Raw genomic sequence first — 15544 nt, forward strand, 5'->3', positions numbered from 1 at the left:
TCAGTACATAAACTGGGGGGAGTTGGCTGGTGACCGCTGCTCAGGAACTGGCTGGGCATCAGTCAGCATGGGGTGAGCAATTGCATTTGTGCATCATTATTTTGTATATTCTTTTATCATCACTTATTATTTTCCCTTCCTTTTCTGTCCTATTAAACCGTCTTTATCTCAACCCACAAATTTTACTCTTTTTTTTTTTTTTACCGATTCTCTCCCCCATCCCACTGGGGGGAGGTAATTTCATTTAACAAGTACTATACCCCATGATGACTGATTGGCATGGGCAGTATCTCTCAACAGCAGTCTGCAGAATTACTTGGGCTCTCCCCCTCCCCCTTTCCCCAGCTGTATCACTGGAGATCCCCATCACCCTCTGCATTCGGAAGTGGAGGATGCCCACTCCCAGCTAGCCACCTCTCAGACTGGCCCTCAGCTTTCACACCAGTCCATATGGGTTGCATCATAAAACCAGCCTACAGCACACATCCACTAATGAAGCGAAAAAGAAAGCTTCACCAAATGGTCTCTTGTGTAATCTGTCTGCTCTCAGCAGGTGCTGGAGTCTCATCTGTATTTACTTCTGGCCCAAGAAGCAATAAAGTATAATCATTTTTAAATGGCCAGATAGTCACAGTGGTGGCTGGAGGCCACTGCTAATTTCCAGCCCTTGTCTAGTGTCACTTTCATCTTCTTAATGAGAGCAGAAGCAGAGCTCCTGAAAGCCACACAATGTGCCTGTCAATTTGCACCCTGCTGAGCCAAGGCAGTTCATTAAGTGGACTCTAAAGAATGACAGGCTTTTGCACAGGACCCACTGCCCTGGAGCAGAATAAATGGTCCCTGCAGCAAGGACAGGAGAATAAAACAATATATTATTTTATTATTATTATTATTATAGGAGCTAGAGGAAATTAGAGAAAATGAACATGCATGGACATGTTTAAAATAATTATTCTCTCTCCACCGTAAGCCTACGCAAAGCCCTCATGTGTTACTTTCCCTGATATTTTATGCTTCAGTCTCTTCTTTGGATTCAGGGGAGAAGTACCTACTGATCAGGTTACCAGCCCAGTTGCTGCTGCAGCATGTGGCCATGCTTCACATTAACTCTTTGCTGCCCAGCTAGCTAGGAAGTCATCAAGTCTCCCACGAGGCATGTAGCCAACACACAGACTCAGCAAGGAGACCCACATCTCAGGAGCTGGTCAACACAACAGCAGTTTCCCTTGTATGAACACTGCAGTCCATCTCTGGGCTTCCTCTCCCACTGCGCATGTTGCCCTACGTGTTCAGTTTCTCAGCAGGGACAGAGCGCGTTGAATTCCAGGTAAGCCCCACAACTGATACTCCCACGGCAATGGAAAGCTGTAGTCCCCCCACCCTTTGCTTTAGGCAGAACCGAAATCTGTAAATCTACATGCTGTAAGCAAGAGTCATCTTGGAGCTACAGCCAAGAGAAACCATCCAGTGGATAAGGATCAGGACTCTGGGCTTCCACCGGCCTCTGTTACTGTTGGGCTGAACAACAGCAGACAAGTCACATCAGCTCTGACAGCTCCATGTTTCGACTGAGGGAAAGCCAGTTACATCAGGGTGCTGCCATGACATTTAGTCAGACGTTTTGGGGTCCTTGCTGCATAGACTCCCATGTCCCAACCACCCCACCACTATGTGAGCTCAGAGAAAGCAGGCATTGCAATCCTTGCTGTATCAGAGCGGCATCCAGTTCCCACAGTCAGCCACATAGCTGAGCCTCACCAAGCAACTTCACAACGGACTACTCAGGGCAACTAGAGAGGGAAAAAATGCTGCTACCGTTTCTTCTGCAGAGCGGCAAAGTTTTTTTTGAAGGTAGGGCTGATCTGGTTAAGTAGTTCCACCAAGGAATGACTGAGAAAACTGGGGTTTGCAGGTTTGGGATTGAAGTTGTATGCAGTAGACCTGCAAGAGAAAACAAAAGTCTCAAGCTGTTGTCATACCTGAGACTTCCCATACCCTAGGAACGTGGTACATGAATGACAGCTTTCCATATATGCACTGCATGGAAGGCCTGCACAACGTGCCCTTGCTTGCAAAATGGAGACCATGTCGCACACGGGCAGATGGGCTGCAAGGGCCCTCTCTAGTCTCTCCACATGAGATGCAGCTAGTAACCCTGTACCTGGGCCCTGATGGATTGCACAGCAAATTTAATTTAGACCTCCTTCAGCCACCACCAGGTTCAAGAAAGGCTTATATTTTTATAGCTGGGAAGGATTGATTTCACAGAGCTTCCCAAACACACCAAAAGGGCCTTCACGTAACAATGAACCCAACGGTAATTGTACCACTGTACCAGTCAGTGCCCTCTCAAGATACCTCGTCTCCTGGCTGGAAGGCTGAGCACCAGACCTGCCAGGGGCACACTGACAGGTCCCCCTCTCCAGGTCACATTTTGCCAAACTCAAAAAGGCCACTTGTTTCATGTTCATTGTGCCACTTGGTCTGCTGGGACCTGCACTCAGATGTGTACCCTTAGACTCATTACTTTTAATTTTACAGATATGGGAGGAAACAACGGACTAAAAATTATTTCTTCCACGAGCCAGTTTAACACAGAGCACCTCTATTTCATAATGAGACAGAAGGTAGAAATGTGCTTGAATTTTATCTTCTATATTTTAAGCTCTCCTTCTCTTCAGGCAGCTTCATTCTCCTTCTGTGAATTATAACCTTGTATTTCAAATACGCAGTTTATTGTTGCCCAGGCAATTATCTGGATTGCAGGATCAAGGCCACCCAGAGATGTTCCTGAGCTGATGGTTGCTCAGGTACAGCAGGGTTTGCTGCTCTGAAGTTCTCTCCTGTGCACCCTCAACTCAGCAGGACTCTGTTACAGGCTACTGGGCTGGATGGACCCTGCACCTCCCTCAATATAGCCACTATGACAGGCACAGCACAGCCACTTTAACAGTCTCTCATAGTCACTATTTAAAAAGAAAATATAAAAAAAAAAAATCTTGTCAAATCTGTGCCCAGCTTAGGAAATTCTGACAGGCTGTGCTTTTGCTTTAGGGCAAAATGAGATAGTTACAATGGTCAGGAAGGAATTCCCTCCCGACTCAAAATGCGCTAATTAGCTGATGACATTATGGGATGTTTAAATTTTCCCTAAAGCATCAGGCATTTATCCACTGTGGAGAAATGGTACCAGGCATAACTGAACAGCCCAATCCAGTATAGCAACTCCTACAAACCCATGTGAGCAGCGAATTAAAATAGGCTATTTTCCACCAAAAAAAAAAAAAAAAAAGAAAGCAGCAATTGTTTGTTTGTGGGTTCTTTTCCAGTTGGCTATCACAAGCTCCCTGCTGCAGGGCAGGACAGGAGGAATCTTAGTTACTCACTGATTCAAGTAAAATCCTCGAGTGGATGCAGTGATACTGACGTGCCGATCCTCCACTGTGATGACATATAAATACATGAGGTCCCCATGCATTTTCCGGTTACCAGGTGGAGGGTTCCAGCCACTCATCGTCAATACCTTTAGGCACTGCAAAGGCTACAGAAGAACACAACAGAAGCAACTCCTGTCAGCAGGAAATAATTCCCTTCAGTTACAGAGCCATTCAATGTACATGCCAGATTCCTTTTACCTGCCGCCCTCGCTTGGTTCCAGAAACAGAGCTTGCAAAAAACCTGGTCTCGAGAGCACAGCCTTCCTCGAGCCATTCGCAGTCCACTAATTTGCCTCAGTTTGCTGCCTTTCACACCATAAGACACAGGTAAAAACAGACACCCTGGGCCTTTGGGCTGCACAAGGCATGGATTTCTTGCTGTACTGGTTTTCAAATGGCAGCTTCTAAATCAGAATCCAAGTGGGAGGGTATGGGAAACCTAAGGGTAATTTGTAGTGACCTGCAGATCCTGTCTCCAGGACTTTGCAGCAAAATGCTGTTCTCCCTTCCCTGCCACCCCTCCCAACAAGACTGGCCATTTTACACTCTGCGGATGTCCAGACTCGGTGTCCAGCGTTTTGCACACAAGCTCTTGGACTTTATTCTTTTGGCTAAGCAGTGCTATTCCAGCACTCATTAAGCGTCAAGCAGAGCAAATCACAAAGTCCACTTCAGTGCAGCTTTCAATCCCTGAACACTAGTTTGCTGCAAGGAATGTGCCGATAGCTGTTTTAATGACACAGGAGAACTCTACCTTCCAGTCTCTGTTCTGGGGCTGAAGGGCACACAGGGGTCTCTCTTTGCTACCTGGCAGGATATGTTCAGGAGGGGTGCAGTCAATTTGTTCCATTTCGGTACCTTTCTTCTTCCGTTTTCCACTGTCTAGAACAGACAGAGATAGAAAGTCAGTGCTGAAAAACGTAGCATTCCCTCCTCCAGTAATTATTCAAGGAGGAATGCAGAAGTGCTCCGAGTGTTTCTCTGCACTCCTGAATGATGTGGGTCAGCTGACGGTTACGATGTGTTTTAGCGAAGCAAGGAGTCAGGGGAATGAAAACACTGACCAGAGGCCAGAGAAGCCTTTTTGCCCCGTACCTCCCAGGTCTCCTTCAGTGAAGACACTCAGGAAGGACAGTGAATTACAGTCCACACCATTGAAAGCATCTGATGGGTCAAGACTCTTCAGTAGGTCCCGAATGTGACGCACATGTATCCTGGCTTCTCGCACTGTGTATGGCTCTGATGAGCAAAAAGGGAGGAAAGAAACTGGAATTACACAGTTGCTTACTCCTTTGGCACACAGGTCTCAAAAAGAAACCACAGGAAAGGGCTGCCAGGTGGCCAAAACCACTCCCTATGAAAACCCTCACTCATTCCCTCCCGAAATCTGAAGGAACTTGCCTTCCACCACTTTCAGCAGCGAGCCCTCCTGCAGTCCTTCAATAGTTTTCAGCTCAGCAAAGTTGTCGAGGACATTGCCATCCAGCTGCAGAGAGAAGCAAGTCCGATGGCAGGTATCTTCACGGTCCATCAAAACTTGGTGGATCTCTTGCACCATCTCTTGAGGAGAGACCTTAAGAAGGGAAGAACCCAGGCAGTTATTCTCAGTCCTCACACATGTTCTTGCCAAACTTTGTCCCTCTGCTGCAGAATCAAACACCTCTTGTACCTCTCCAGGCTTGGAAAGGCAGACTCTAGCTCTCCCTCCCAGGAAGATCACTTCTGTCCCTGCTGGGAGGGCACTGCCACCTCTGGCAGGATTGGCCACCCCAGCTCCATCCCACAGGGCTTGGCACTCAGAGGTGTCACAGCCTGGTGCTGTGCCAAGCACTCGGCATGGGACAGAGGTGGCAGAGAGGGCAGGGAAGGAATAGAGGGTGGTGGGGGAAACCAGGGGCTCTTCCCTTATCCATTCACACTGCACATTTGTGGTAAGGCTTTGAATGATGCACATGGAAAACAGACCATTTCCTCCACTCGATCTGCCGCGTGATGTGGCATGTCCATGCCAGTGCCACACCTCCAGGGCACACCACCTGCAAGCGTGCGGCTCCCGTGACGCAAGAAACCGCCCCAGCTTGTGCACCAGGGCTGCTCTCCTACCTCCCTGCTCTGGCTCCAGAACCACTGACACTGCTTTCGAGCTAGGAGGACTCAGGGTAGTTTACATAAGCTGCTGTAAACAACATGGCCTGCTATTATTAGCCTATTAAAACTAACAGCCAAGGGGATTTAAAGGAGAAAAAAGCTAGGCTGAGGTACAGCTAGTTCCACGGGGGATGTAATTTCACTGCACTCTCTGCTAGTCTTGGGGAGATAAGACTTCCCACTCGGTTTAGACTCCAGATGCCTCCCCTGAAAGTTAGAGATACTTCATCCAAATGGTTTTCAGTGAAGTATCAAGTTAAATCAGAATATCAGCTAGGCATGTCAAAGCCCGTCCTGATCTGGCAGCCCATGCCATTGTCCACATGACACGTGTCGAGCGCTCTGTGCAGAGGGGAAGCAGAGACTGCATCGTTCGCTTGATCTTCAGGCTGGTGCTTGAGCTCCCTGAGCCGTGCTAGCGCCTGTCGCTGCACCAAACCCAGGTTAGCCTGAAGGAGCATCATGCCAAAACCACTGGGCAAGCAAGGGATTTTCCCTTCCTGAGAGTCAGACCCAGAAATCATATTTTCACATCCCTCCTTTAAAGCAGCCCAGAAATGGGAAGGCCATTTCCCCTGTGCTCAGCTCCATGCCTGAGCCCCTCTGTGATGGACAAGGAGCACTACACCTCGGCTAATTCCCCCTCCTCTTGCTCCACACCTGGGATCTGGAGCAAAACACCCTCCCTGTCCTTGCAAAGCCTAGGCAGGCCTGTGCCAGACAGCCTGTTGCTCACATCTCCTCTTCCTTCCTTTTTCTCTAGAAGCCACTGGTCAGGCAGCTTCTCTCCTGCACCCTCCATGCTTTGCTGCTTCCTTCCCCACTTAATCCCATCAGAGGACGGATGAGTCAGGGAGCTGTGAGCAGCCTGAAGGTACTGTCCAGGCCGTGGGGGCTAACAGGGGCCTTCCTGGGCACAGTCCCCTGTCCCCTTCCCTGCCTGGCTGGCTGAAGGGACAGTGCTGTGTGTTCCCTGGCTCAAATGCTTCCCGACTCCAACTCCTCCTCCTCCAGCACCGCCTCCGTTCCCCTCCCCAGATGGTGAAGGGAGATACCTGCAGGGAAAAGGGCTCTATCCCTGGCGCACAGATCTTGACGGTAAATCCTGTGTCCTGTATGACAATGACCTCCTGGTCGTTCCCATCTTCTCCTGGGTCAGCCTCCTCGTGACCGTTCTGCCTGGCATCCTTCTCGCCCTTGAGGCTCTCGTGTGGGCCGCTGCCATTCATCAGTGCCACGCCAGACGGGTGCTCTGGGCGAGAAGAGAGGGATTTAGACAAGGTCTGAGCAAATGGACAGTTCTCTCCAACTGGCTGGAGAGGCTGGTTCAGACACCACCACCCTCCTCTGACCAACCCAAGCAAACCAGGGGTTAAAAGGCAGCAAGCGTTTTATTCTGCACTTGGTGTTTACTAGACATAGGTGTGCCAGGCCCTTCCCCTCACAGCATAATTAACATGCTCTCGCTCGCCTGTGGGGTTTGCATCTTCCACAAACCGTGTGCGGAGAGGGGAGGGAAGGAAAGCAGGAAGGATAGGTCAGTGTACAACACATTCAGCTTAGTCTTAAGAAGCCTCTTTAATTAAAAGAAATGGGTGTGTGGTGCTTTGCAGCCCGGAGGCAGCTGTAACCTCTGCACCAACATGTTACGCAGCTCCTAACATACCTCCTGGTACACTACTGTTCAGCCAGGAGAGAAGGGAGGGGAAGAGACAGCAGTTGCATTACTAAGCTGCACGTCAAGTGGGAGCCAGGTTACTCCACCAGGCACACAAACAGCTCCCACGCCCCTGCGTGCATCTGGCTACCCTCTGCATTTCCAAAATACTTTGCAGAGATCCCGTGGTGCCAGGGCGAGGCTTTGCCTAAGCAATTTTATTCAAGAAAAGGTGACGACATTCTAAGCGCTCATTTAGACAGATGCGTCACAGGGACAAGGAGCTCTCTGCACCTACTTCAGCGCTCCCACAATGGTTTGTTTTCTTTTCCAATAAGGCGGATAGTGTCAGAGCTGATAAGATCTAGGAAGCTGCAGGTCTCCTAGAGCAGCCTACACCCACCAAACTGGGCTGGGGACCACGCTAAAGAGGATACACTGCATTGTTGGACTGAGGTGCTGCCAGGGTGAGCTGGAGTCATGGAAAGAGCCGCTGTTGAGAGAGGGAAGAGACCCCCTTGCCCCCAGACTGGGAGCAGGGCACTGTTCTGATCCACCTACGCCCAGCAGCGAACGCTGGAAGGGAGTGGGTGTCACGCCCCGCAGGGTGTGTTCGCAGCACAGCTGTCCTGTCCCAGCCACACAGAGCCAGCACACCTGGCTGTTAGACCCCCAAACTCACACATGGTGGTTCTAGCTTGGTGCTCCCAGGCACCCGCTCACATGCGGTGCAGACGGAGCGGGCTGGGGGCTTTCCCAGGCACCAGGAACAGCCTTTCCGAAAGGCTGCACGGGGTCGGGGTGGCTCAAAGCCAGGATAACGCCCCAAGGCTGCTGAGCACCAAGCTGCAGTCCTCCAGCCAGCTCCACCTGGCAGGTCTCTTTCCTCCTTCTCCTCACCTTCTAGCAAGGCATCAGTCCTAACCCCAGCTGCACTCTGGGGGAGATGGCAGCTCAACCTCTGTCATTTCTGAAATGCAAGACTGGTGCTGTGGCTTGAAGACCTAAAGCTATCACAGCTAGTTCTCACCTATCAGCTCCAACTGCTCCAGCAACCCAGAAAAGTCACTCAACCTTCACCCTGTATAAAAACAGGGATGGAAACGCTATATCCCCTTGCACGCCTCTGGAGTACAACACGAGGCTGCAGCGACAAGCCCTGCTGAAGTGTCCCTGGAGGGTCATACTCCTGCTCCAGACTATGACTGCCAGCAGCAAACCCGCCTCAGAGACGACTGTCAAGGCTGAATTAAGAACATGGTGAAAGAGCAAGAAACACAAGGAAAGCACACACGTTCCAAAAGGCAGCAGGTAACAGAGCTACCTTAAGCAGCCTCTGCTGCCTTCAGCATCTCAGCAGCTGCTGCTCATGTTCCCTGTCACTTTGCATATGTCCCTAAAGCAAGCTGTTCATTTCTTTGACAGATGAAACCACAGGCAAGCCAGACGAGAGGCCCGGCTCTGGCTCTAGCAAGCTGCAGTCATGCTAGAAAGGAGGAAGAAAAGCTCCACACAAGAGTGCCTCAAGAGACGTGGTTTCAGAAAAACCACGCCATGCCCAGAGGGCTGGGGAGAGCCCCTTGTCACACCCTACAGCCAGCACAGCCACGCTCCTGGACTGTCTGAACACACGGAGACGAGGAGGGAGAGCAGAAAAGGTATCACAGAAAAGCTACACCTGGGGCTACTAGTACCATAGACAGGATGACCCACCAGGCTCCCGAGCCAGGCTTGGTCCAGCCCCTGCCCACCCAAGCAGGGCAGGACCACTGAACTTTTGCCTCTGCTGTAACAACCAGAAAGAGGAGACAGAATTTGGCTACAAGGAAGGCTGTAGCACTGACCAAAGACCCAACAACCCATCTTCAACAGCTGTGGCAGCAGCCAAGGGCAAAATCCAGGCACAGCTGCAACAGTGCTGCCCACCACCCCGAGACCCCCAGTCTCCACCTATTCGTGACCAAGGACCTTTTCTGACAGCGTCACAGATACCAAGCTCGAAGTGCTGCTTACAGACGGCTGACTTTTGCTGGCAGCTGAGGTGTGGGAGGAGATGTGGGATGTGCCAGCTCCTGTCTCTCTGCTCTCGTTCCCAGCCATGTCGCCTGTCCTGATGCTCCTGCAGTCTGCCCTGTGCCATGCTCCAGGCACACTCCTGTGCCTGGTAGTCATGCTAAAGGCTTGACCAAGGATGCTTTCCAACCAATCAACTCAGCAGTAGCGAGGTGGGCACTGAAGCTACTTCTGTGCCACAACAGTTGGCAGAATATTCCTGAAAGGGACACAGTCATCTGAGTAAATGTGATTTTGTTTTATGTCTTTTTTCTAAGCAAGATCCAGAAGAGAAGGTGCCTCCATAGTGAGCAGAAATTAACTGGCCAGCTTGGAGCTGGAAGTGGGGAGGAGGAAAGCAGTGCATAGGGACTAACCAAATCAGGAGACAGGCTTCAGACAGAGCTGAGCAACCCATGCACATGCTGGTCTCGAGCACAGCAAGCACCTTCAGCTGCAAAGCAAAGCAAGACAGGGAAAGCAAGCATGCAGCAAGGAAAAGTTACCAACCAGGACCACGCTTCTGCTTTTCACTACTCAGTGGTATCAGATCCCCAAACTACCGATTGTTTCAGAAATCAGAAGACTGTTTCTTGTCTGCAGAAATACAACATATTTGCACTTTCCATCCCTTTTTCCCTACTTGAGTGAAGACAGGGCTGGTACAGTTCTGCACTTTGCGACAGAAGAGACATGTAGAGGCAACATCTTCATGTCTCCTTATGCCAGAAGATCCAGCTCCAGCCAGCACTGTCTTAAGTTTAGAAACAGAAGTTAAGCCTGGACCAAGAAAGAATGGCTGTCCAGCAGGTTAACCCTCTGATTTAAGGCCAGCAAAGGCTTTCCAGTGGAGTTTTTACAGAATGGGTATGTTTTGATGAAAACAGTGTGTTTTGTTTCAACCCCAGCTGACAGCAGCACAGGCGAACTTGCCTGGAGGACGTGTTGCCTGCTGGGTGCTGACTCACTGCATGTACTCTCCCTACGGGGAAGCGGAGCTTCACCCGCCTGCCTTAAAGTCCATCACCAGTTCTTACCGCCTGCTGCAGACCCGCTGTGCCGCAGCCTCAGCAGTGGCAGCAGGGAGAGCAAGGCAAAAGCATCGGGCACTCAATTTCAGCATATTCAAGATGGTAGTAAAAACAACAAGGACTCCTGAAAGACACCTGCAGAGACCTCTCTCCTGTTACTCGCTCTCAGTTCAAGCCCCAAACAGGCCAGCAGCTGCGTTTAGTTGCAAGCTCTCGCCTGCAGGAGAAAGCGCTGTGCAATGCACCCAGGACAGTTTTGCGGAGGGCGGCTGAGTCACAGGGAAGCGGTCCCACCCGCTCCAGGAGTGCTACCCGGCCGCTCCTCCCGCTTACCGCCCTGCTGGAGACGGAGCAAGGAAATCCCTCCTGGTACGCGTCAGCCTCGAAACGCGGTTTTGCGGTTTCGACCAAAGGCTGTGACCTCCAGGCTCCCCTGTCATTCCAAGGGATGCGCCAGCATCCCAGCAAGGACCCTCCTCCTTTCGGCCTTTGGTTTGTACCCGCAGGCGCATCTGAGGCTGCTAAGCTCTGGCTTGTGCTGGCTGGCAGCCAAGCTGTAACACGATGTTCTCATTGCTACTCAGAGCACAGCGTGAACAAACCCTGAGTGCACGCAAGAGTAAAGCGTCAGGAGAACAGGCAAAGCAAAACACTGAAGAGGGGAGGAGGTGGCACAGGCACCGCCTCACCGCGAGGAATCGACTGCCTGACTGCAGCTCGCACCCAGTAGAGAGGTTCAGCGAAAGGATTAAGTTTTATCTTTGCACCTGGACAACGAGTACACACGCCAAGGTGACAGGCCCCATTTTTATCACACGTCCTATTTACAGTGAGCCTGCAGAGGTGATGGGCACCTCACGAACCCAACTGGTCAGGATCCCAGCATGAAAGAGGGTGCACACCTGAACCTGAGTGTCACTGGCTGCATATAGTGATAGCATAGATCATGGGAAGTTTTAGTTAATAACTAAGTAATGTTCAAACAAATCTTCTAAACTGAAGTCAGTCACTAATCCTTTTTTTACATGACCAGGTCAAAAAGACAGCAACATTATGCTGCTGCAAGTTAGCCTGGTCTGGAGAGTGCGGGAAGCAACAGTATCCAACCCACTGACTGCTCGGTAGAGGAGATCTGACATTTAGTAACAGCAGAGATTATTAGAGACACAAAACTGAAAATTAAAACCCTACCTTTTCCATCACTGAATTTAGGAGTGCATTTCTTATTATCGGCTCCAGTGTCATTCTGAGGGCCCAAATTCTGCCTTTCGCTCCTCAAAGGTATTTGGAATTCTGAGCAGTGTAAGACAGTTTCTGCGTGGTCTCCCAACCAGCTGTGCCTGCAGCCTCAACACCCGCTGCTGGCACGCTGATGGGCACATGGAAAGCAAACAAGGTGCTAAACCAGAAACCAAGCAACCAGCTTGGGTCAGTCACCCTACACATCCCCTCATGCCACCAGGTGCACCAAAAGACAGCATTTGAGACCAAAATTCAGCCACTACACAGGGACTGAACAAAACCAAAATACGGTGATAGAAAGGCAAAATTTGACCTTGAGACTTGAAAAATAACCTGAGTTTCTCATATCCTAGAAGACCTGGTGAGGACAAAAGTCACTCCAGCTCCGTTACCATTTGGTGCCACATTGGAGCCGTGCTGTGCCAGTTTGTGGAGAAGCGGGAGAGGAGGAAAGCAGGATGCGGCCGAGCGGCTGCCCCGCGAGCAGCTGCTCCCCTCCCACACCGCAGCAACTGGCTGGGGCCCCACTGTCCACACAGCACTGGAAAGATGCACTGGGCGGAGGAGAAGGAACATCCCATCCCTGTGCTCAGGGCAGCCGTGGAGCTGCTCCATCCCTACAGCTCAGGCATCTCCTCCCACCTGCGCGCGGCTGAAAAGAGCCAAAGGCTCCGGGCAAATGCTGCTCCAGTCCCTCGCCGCCCCACGCTCCCGTCTGCACTGCTGCAGGCTGGGCCTGGCAGACCCGCTCCCATCCTTTACAAAGGCCATGTTTGCAGTCACAAACAAGAGAAGGATTTGCCTTATGAATTAAGAAAAAAATAAGCAAAACCCCCTTACGTTTGTTTTGCTAACACGGACAAGGCACAGACAGGTCCCTCTATGGTACACACCCCGGGTGGGATACCTTGCCACATTCCTCCTTTTCCTTCTACCATGAAGTTAAAATGTCACCTTGCCTCCCCTCTCTTTTGTCCTGCCCCATCCCACAGGCACAGGCTGCCACCCACCCCTGTTACGGGCGTACAGTGTTTTGGCTACACAAAGCATGACAGAATGCCACACCGCTGAGCACCTAGAAGTGTGAACTTCTTTTTCTTCCTCTTCTTCTTCTGCTGGTGCTGCTTTGAGGGCAGTCCCTGCGCCCGAGAGTCAGGATCACAGCTTGACCTGCCGCCGGGGCAGGCGGCGGGGTCTGTCACTACAAAACCAGTACTTGTGTTCCGAGTCTTAGATGACACCTTGCCAGGGGGGACAGGCAGCACAACTGTCCTCTGGGACGGCAGCATTTTCCCCATGCTTGCTGGCAGAGCAGAGGAAGGTGTCCCAGAGCTCCCCGGGGAGGGAGCAGTACCTCTGCATTTCAGCACGCTGTCCGGACCCACTAAGGCTGTGTCTAAAAGCAAGGCTGCTCGTCCCTCACCGTGGCCCCGGCTGGCAGGATGTGCTCCAGGGGCCGCATCCCCCCCATCAGCTGCTGCCACGTGCTCCTCCCGGCAGCAGGATCTATGGGCTAAGCCGCTGTCCTCAAGTTTCACACAGCTCTGGCAGGCCTCAAGCGACTGAGCATGACCGACCAGCCCTGCCGGCCCTTCCCCAAGGTCGGCTGGAAGGACAGCCACCGCACGGGATGCCTCTGCCTGCCGGAGCAGGCCAGCAGCACCAACGCCGGGTCTCAAACAGCTCTTATCACAGACCGTCACCGTTCCTTCTTCGCCCTTGGCCTCGGATAGGTCTTGAAGGTATTCGGTGCACTTCTGCAGGCTTCCGGTCACCGCCTCGCTGGGGATGATGTCTGGATACGGCCCAGCACACTGGGTAGCTTCTGGCATCTCCGGGCAGACGGTGCAGCTCGTGGGAGGCTTCGGTAAGAGGGGCGACCTCTCATCAGGCGAGTTAAAGCTGCGTGTCTGGAAGATTAGATCGGTGACATGCCTGCAGCAGTTTGCAAAAAGGCTGTTCCCCATGATAGCAAACAGCCTGGCTCATACACCACCAGATTAGAAAAGTTAGTTTTGTTTGCACTCATATATTGGAGTCCCCACAAGGCAAACTCCCACGCAGCAGCCCTCACCCTCCACAGCTGGGACCTGCTCGCCTTCTCAGGCAGTCGGCCGCCTTCTCCAAAGAAAACTCCTACTTGGCCTCAGGGTGGTGGGATGCAGAGGACCGGCAGCTGACTCCACACGGTGTCCTGTGCACCCTTGAGCTCACGTCCCGCGTGCTCACCAGAATCAGACGCTGGGCTTGCAGCAGTTCTCCCAAAGTGCCGCACAGCGACCTTCATCCACCGCGCGCCTTCACCCCTCTCCCCGACTGCCACGCTCACACCGCCATGATATCCGTGAAGCCCAAAAGCAGCTCCCCACAGCTGAAGCTCTCCTCTCCCCGCCACACCAGAAAAAAAAACAGACACGTATCTAACAGGTTCTTCAGGCGCACTCGCAGAGGGATGCCGGCCCGATCGCCCCGGCCCGGAGGTGGTTATAAATAGCCCGATCTCGAGTGCTGCACCAGTGCAGCATGGGACGAATGCTGGAGCACTTTAGTGCTGCCAAACCTGTAAGCAAGTGAGATGCATTGAATTACAAGGCGAGGGCAGTTACTATGGCACGCCTGGGCCCAGGCACAGCCATCCATACTAAGCAGGCGAGCACAAAACAGCCAGGCAGTGAACCAGTAAGTAGTTTCCAGACGAATTTTCTGTCCTCTCACCCTGCTCTGCCATATCAAACACAAACAAACCACAAAACCACACACACAACCCCCTAACACCACTCCTCTCTCCGTGCTAATTTAAGAAATCCCGGCAACTGAAGCAGGGATTACGGAGCTGGAGATTTCTGCAAGCACCAGGTGCCCCGGGGAGGCTGCAGCCGAGCAGGCCGCAGCATGCCTCCAGCGAGGCTGTGCTGCAGCCGCCTGCTCCTAGCCTTCCCCCGGCAGCATCAGCCAGGCATCACGGCTCCTCGTGCACAGGCACACATCCCATACCAACACACACGCTGCTCAGCGTTCAGCTACTTGGGTCACTTCAGTGATCCCAGTTTCCTGGGACACACGTGAAAAGCCGGATCTTTCAAACACACGATGTGATGTGCAAGAGCTGCAGCCTGAAACAACCAGCCTTGGACCTGCCTGGGAAAGCCTTTGTGTCTGGTTAGCAAACCTGACAACTCCCCCACTCCTGGGCAGCCCAAGTTTTGGCACAGGCTTCCTTGGCAAGTCTCCCGAGCGCTCGACACAGCTTTATGGACGGGAAGGGGCGCAACTCTGCACTGAGCAGAAGAAAAATACGTGCCACATCCCTAGCACAAAAATCTCAAAACTAGAACAAAGCCAAGACCACACAGCTCACGTGATCACTTGCTCAAGGCCAACACAACACACACAGAGGAAGGCAATCCCTTCTCCAAAGGCGGCCCTGGGGAGGCCAGAAGCAGCCCCCAGAGCCTCCGTGCCAGCAAGCCACCTTTCAGCAGAACCTGGCTGAAAAACAGAGCAAAAGCTCTCCACAGAAAACCCTGGCTAGCTTCTGTTGTCCTTTTAAAGGGAGGACGAATCAGAAGAGAAGTCTCTCCCACTCCAAATCGTTTGAGCTCCTGCCCCAGTAAGCAAGGAGCCCTAGGCACCCCCATGGCTGCTCCTTTGGTGCAGGAGCTGCCAGGCCTGGGAGCCCTGGAGCCCTGAGACAAGGCACCCCTCAGCCTTGGGAGCCAGCACCAGCTTTCAGATCACATCAGCATCGGTAACTCATGTTTTTCTGATGATTTTTGAAGGAGTTTAGATGTATTGACAGCTTCAACTCTTCCTCCTTATCAAGAGACCTCTGGGAAGAGGCAGAATCTCCTCCCGGAGAAGTACCTGGTCAGGACGTCTCATGAAGCTGAGCAGCATTTCTTCAACTCAAGCCAAAGCAAATTCAGAGCAGTGCAGTATGTGCTAGCTTTAACACGTGAAAGCTGGTGTCAGTATAG

At 52.0% G+C, this 15544-nt stretch overlaps 1 protein-coding gene across 3 annotated transcripts in view; it reads right to left on the reverse strand.

Moving 5' to 3' along the window:
• Positions 1 to 14031, reverse strand: part of CLUH (clustered mitochondria homolog) — a 35560-nt gene extending 21529 nt beyond the window's left edge. The window contains exons 1-7 of one of the 3 annotated variants that reach the window (XR_657525.2): positions 12643 to 13534; positions 6641 to 6837; positions 4839 to 5010; positions 4533 to 4676; positions 4192 to 4319; positions 3387 to 3541; positions 1816 to 1941 (exon numbers count right to left, since the gene is read on the reverse strand). Coding sequence is in view for 2 of the 3 variants with exons in the window: in XM_009278275.2 (XP_009276550.1) it covers positions 1816 to 1941; positions 3387 to 3541; positions 4192 to 4319; positions 4533 to 4676; positions 4839 to 5010; positions 6641 to 6837; positions 12643 to 13534 (1814 nt within the window). In the remaining variant the exon portion in view is untranslated. Of the gene's footprint in view, positions 1 to 1815; positions 1942 to 3386; positions 3542 to 4191; positions 4320 to 4532; positions 4677 to 4838; positions 5011 to 6640; positions 6838 to 12642 lie in introns of all 3 variants that reach the window. The other 2 variants (XM_009278276.2, XM_009278275.2) reach the window with 2 other exon arrangements.
• Between the last annotated feature and the right edge of the window lie 1513 nt (positions 14032 to 15544).

This window comes from Aptenodytes forsteri, unplaced genomic scaffold, assembly GCF_000699145.1.
Source record: "Aptenodytes forsteri isolate BGI_AS27 unplaced genomic scaffold, ASM69914v1 Scaffold66, whole genome shotgun sequence".
In the NCBI taxonomy this organism is placed as follows: domain Eukaryota; kingdom Metazoa; phylum Chordata; class Aves; order Sphenisciformes; family Spheniscidae; genus Aptenodytes; species Aptenodytes forsteri.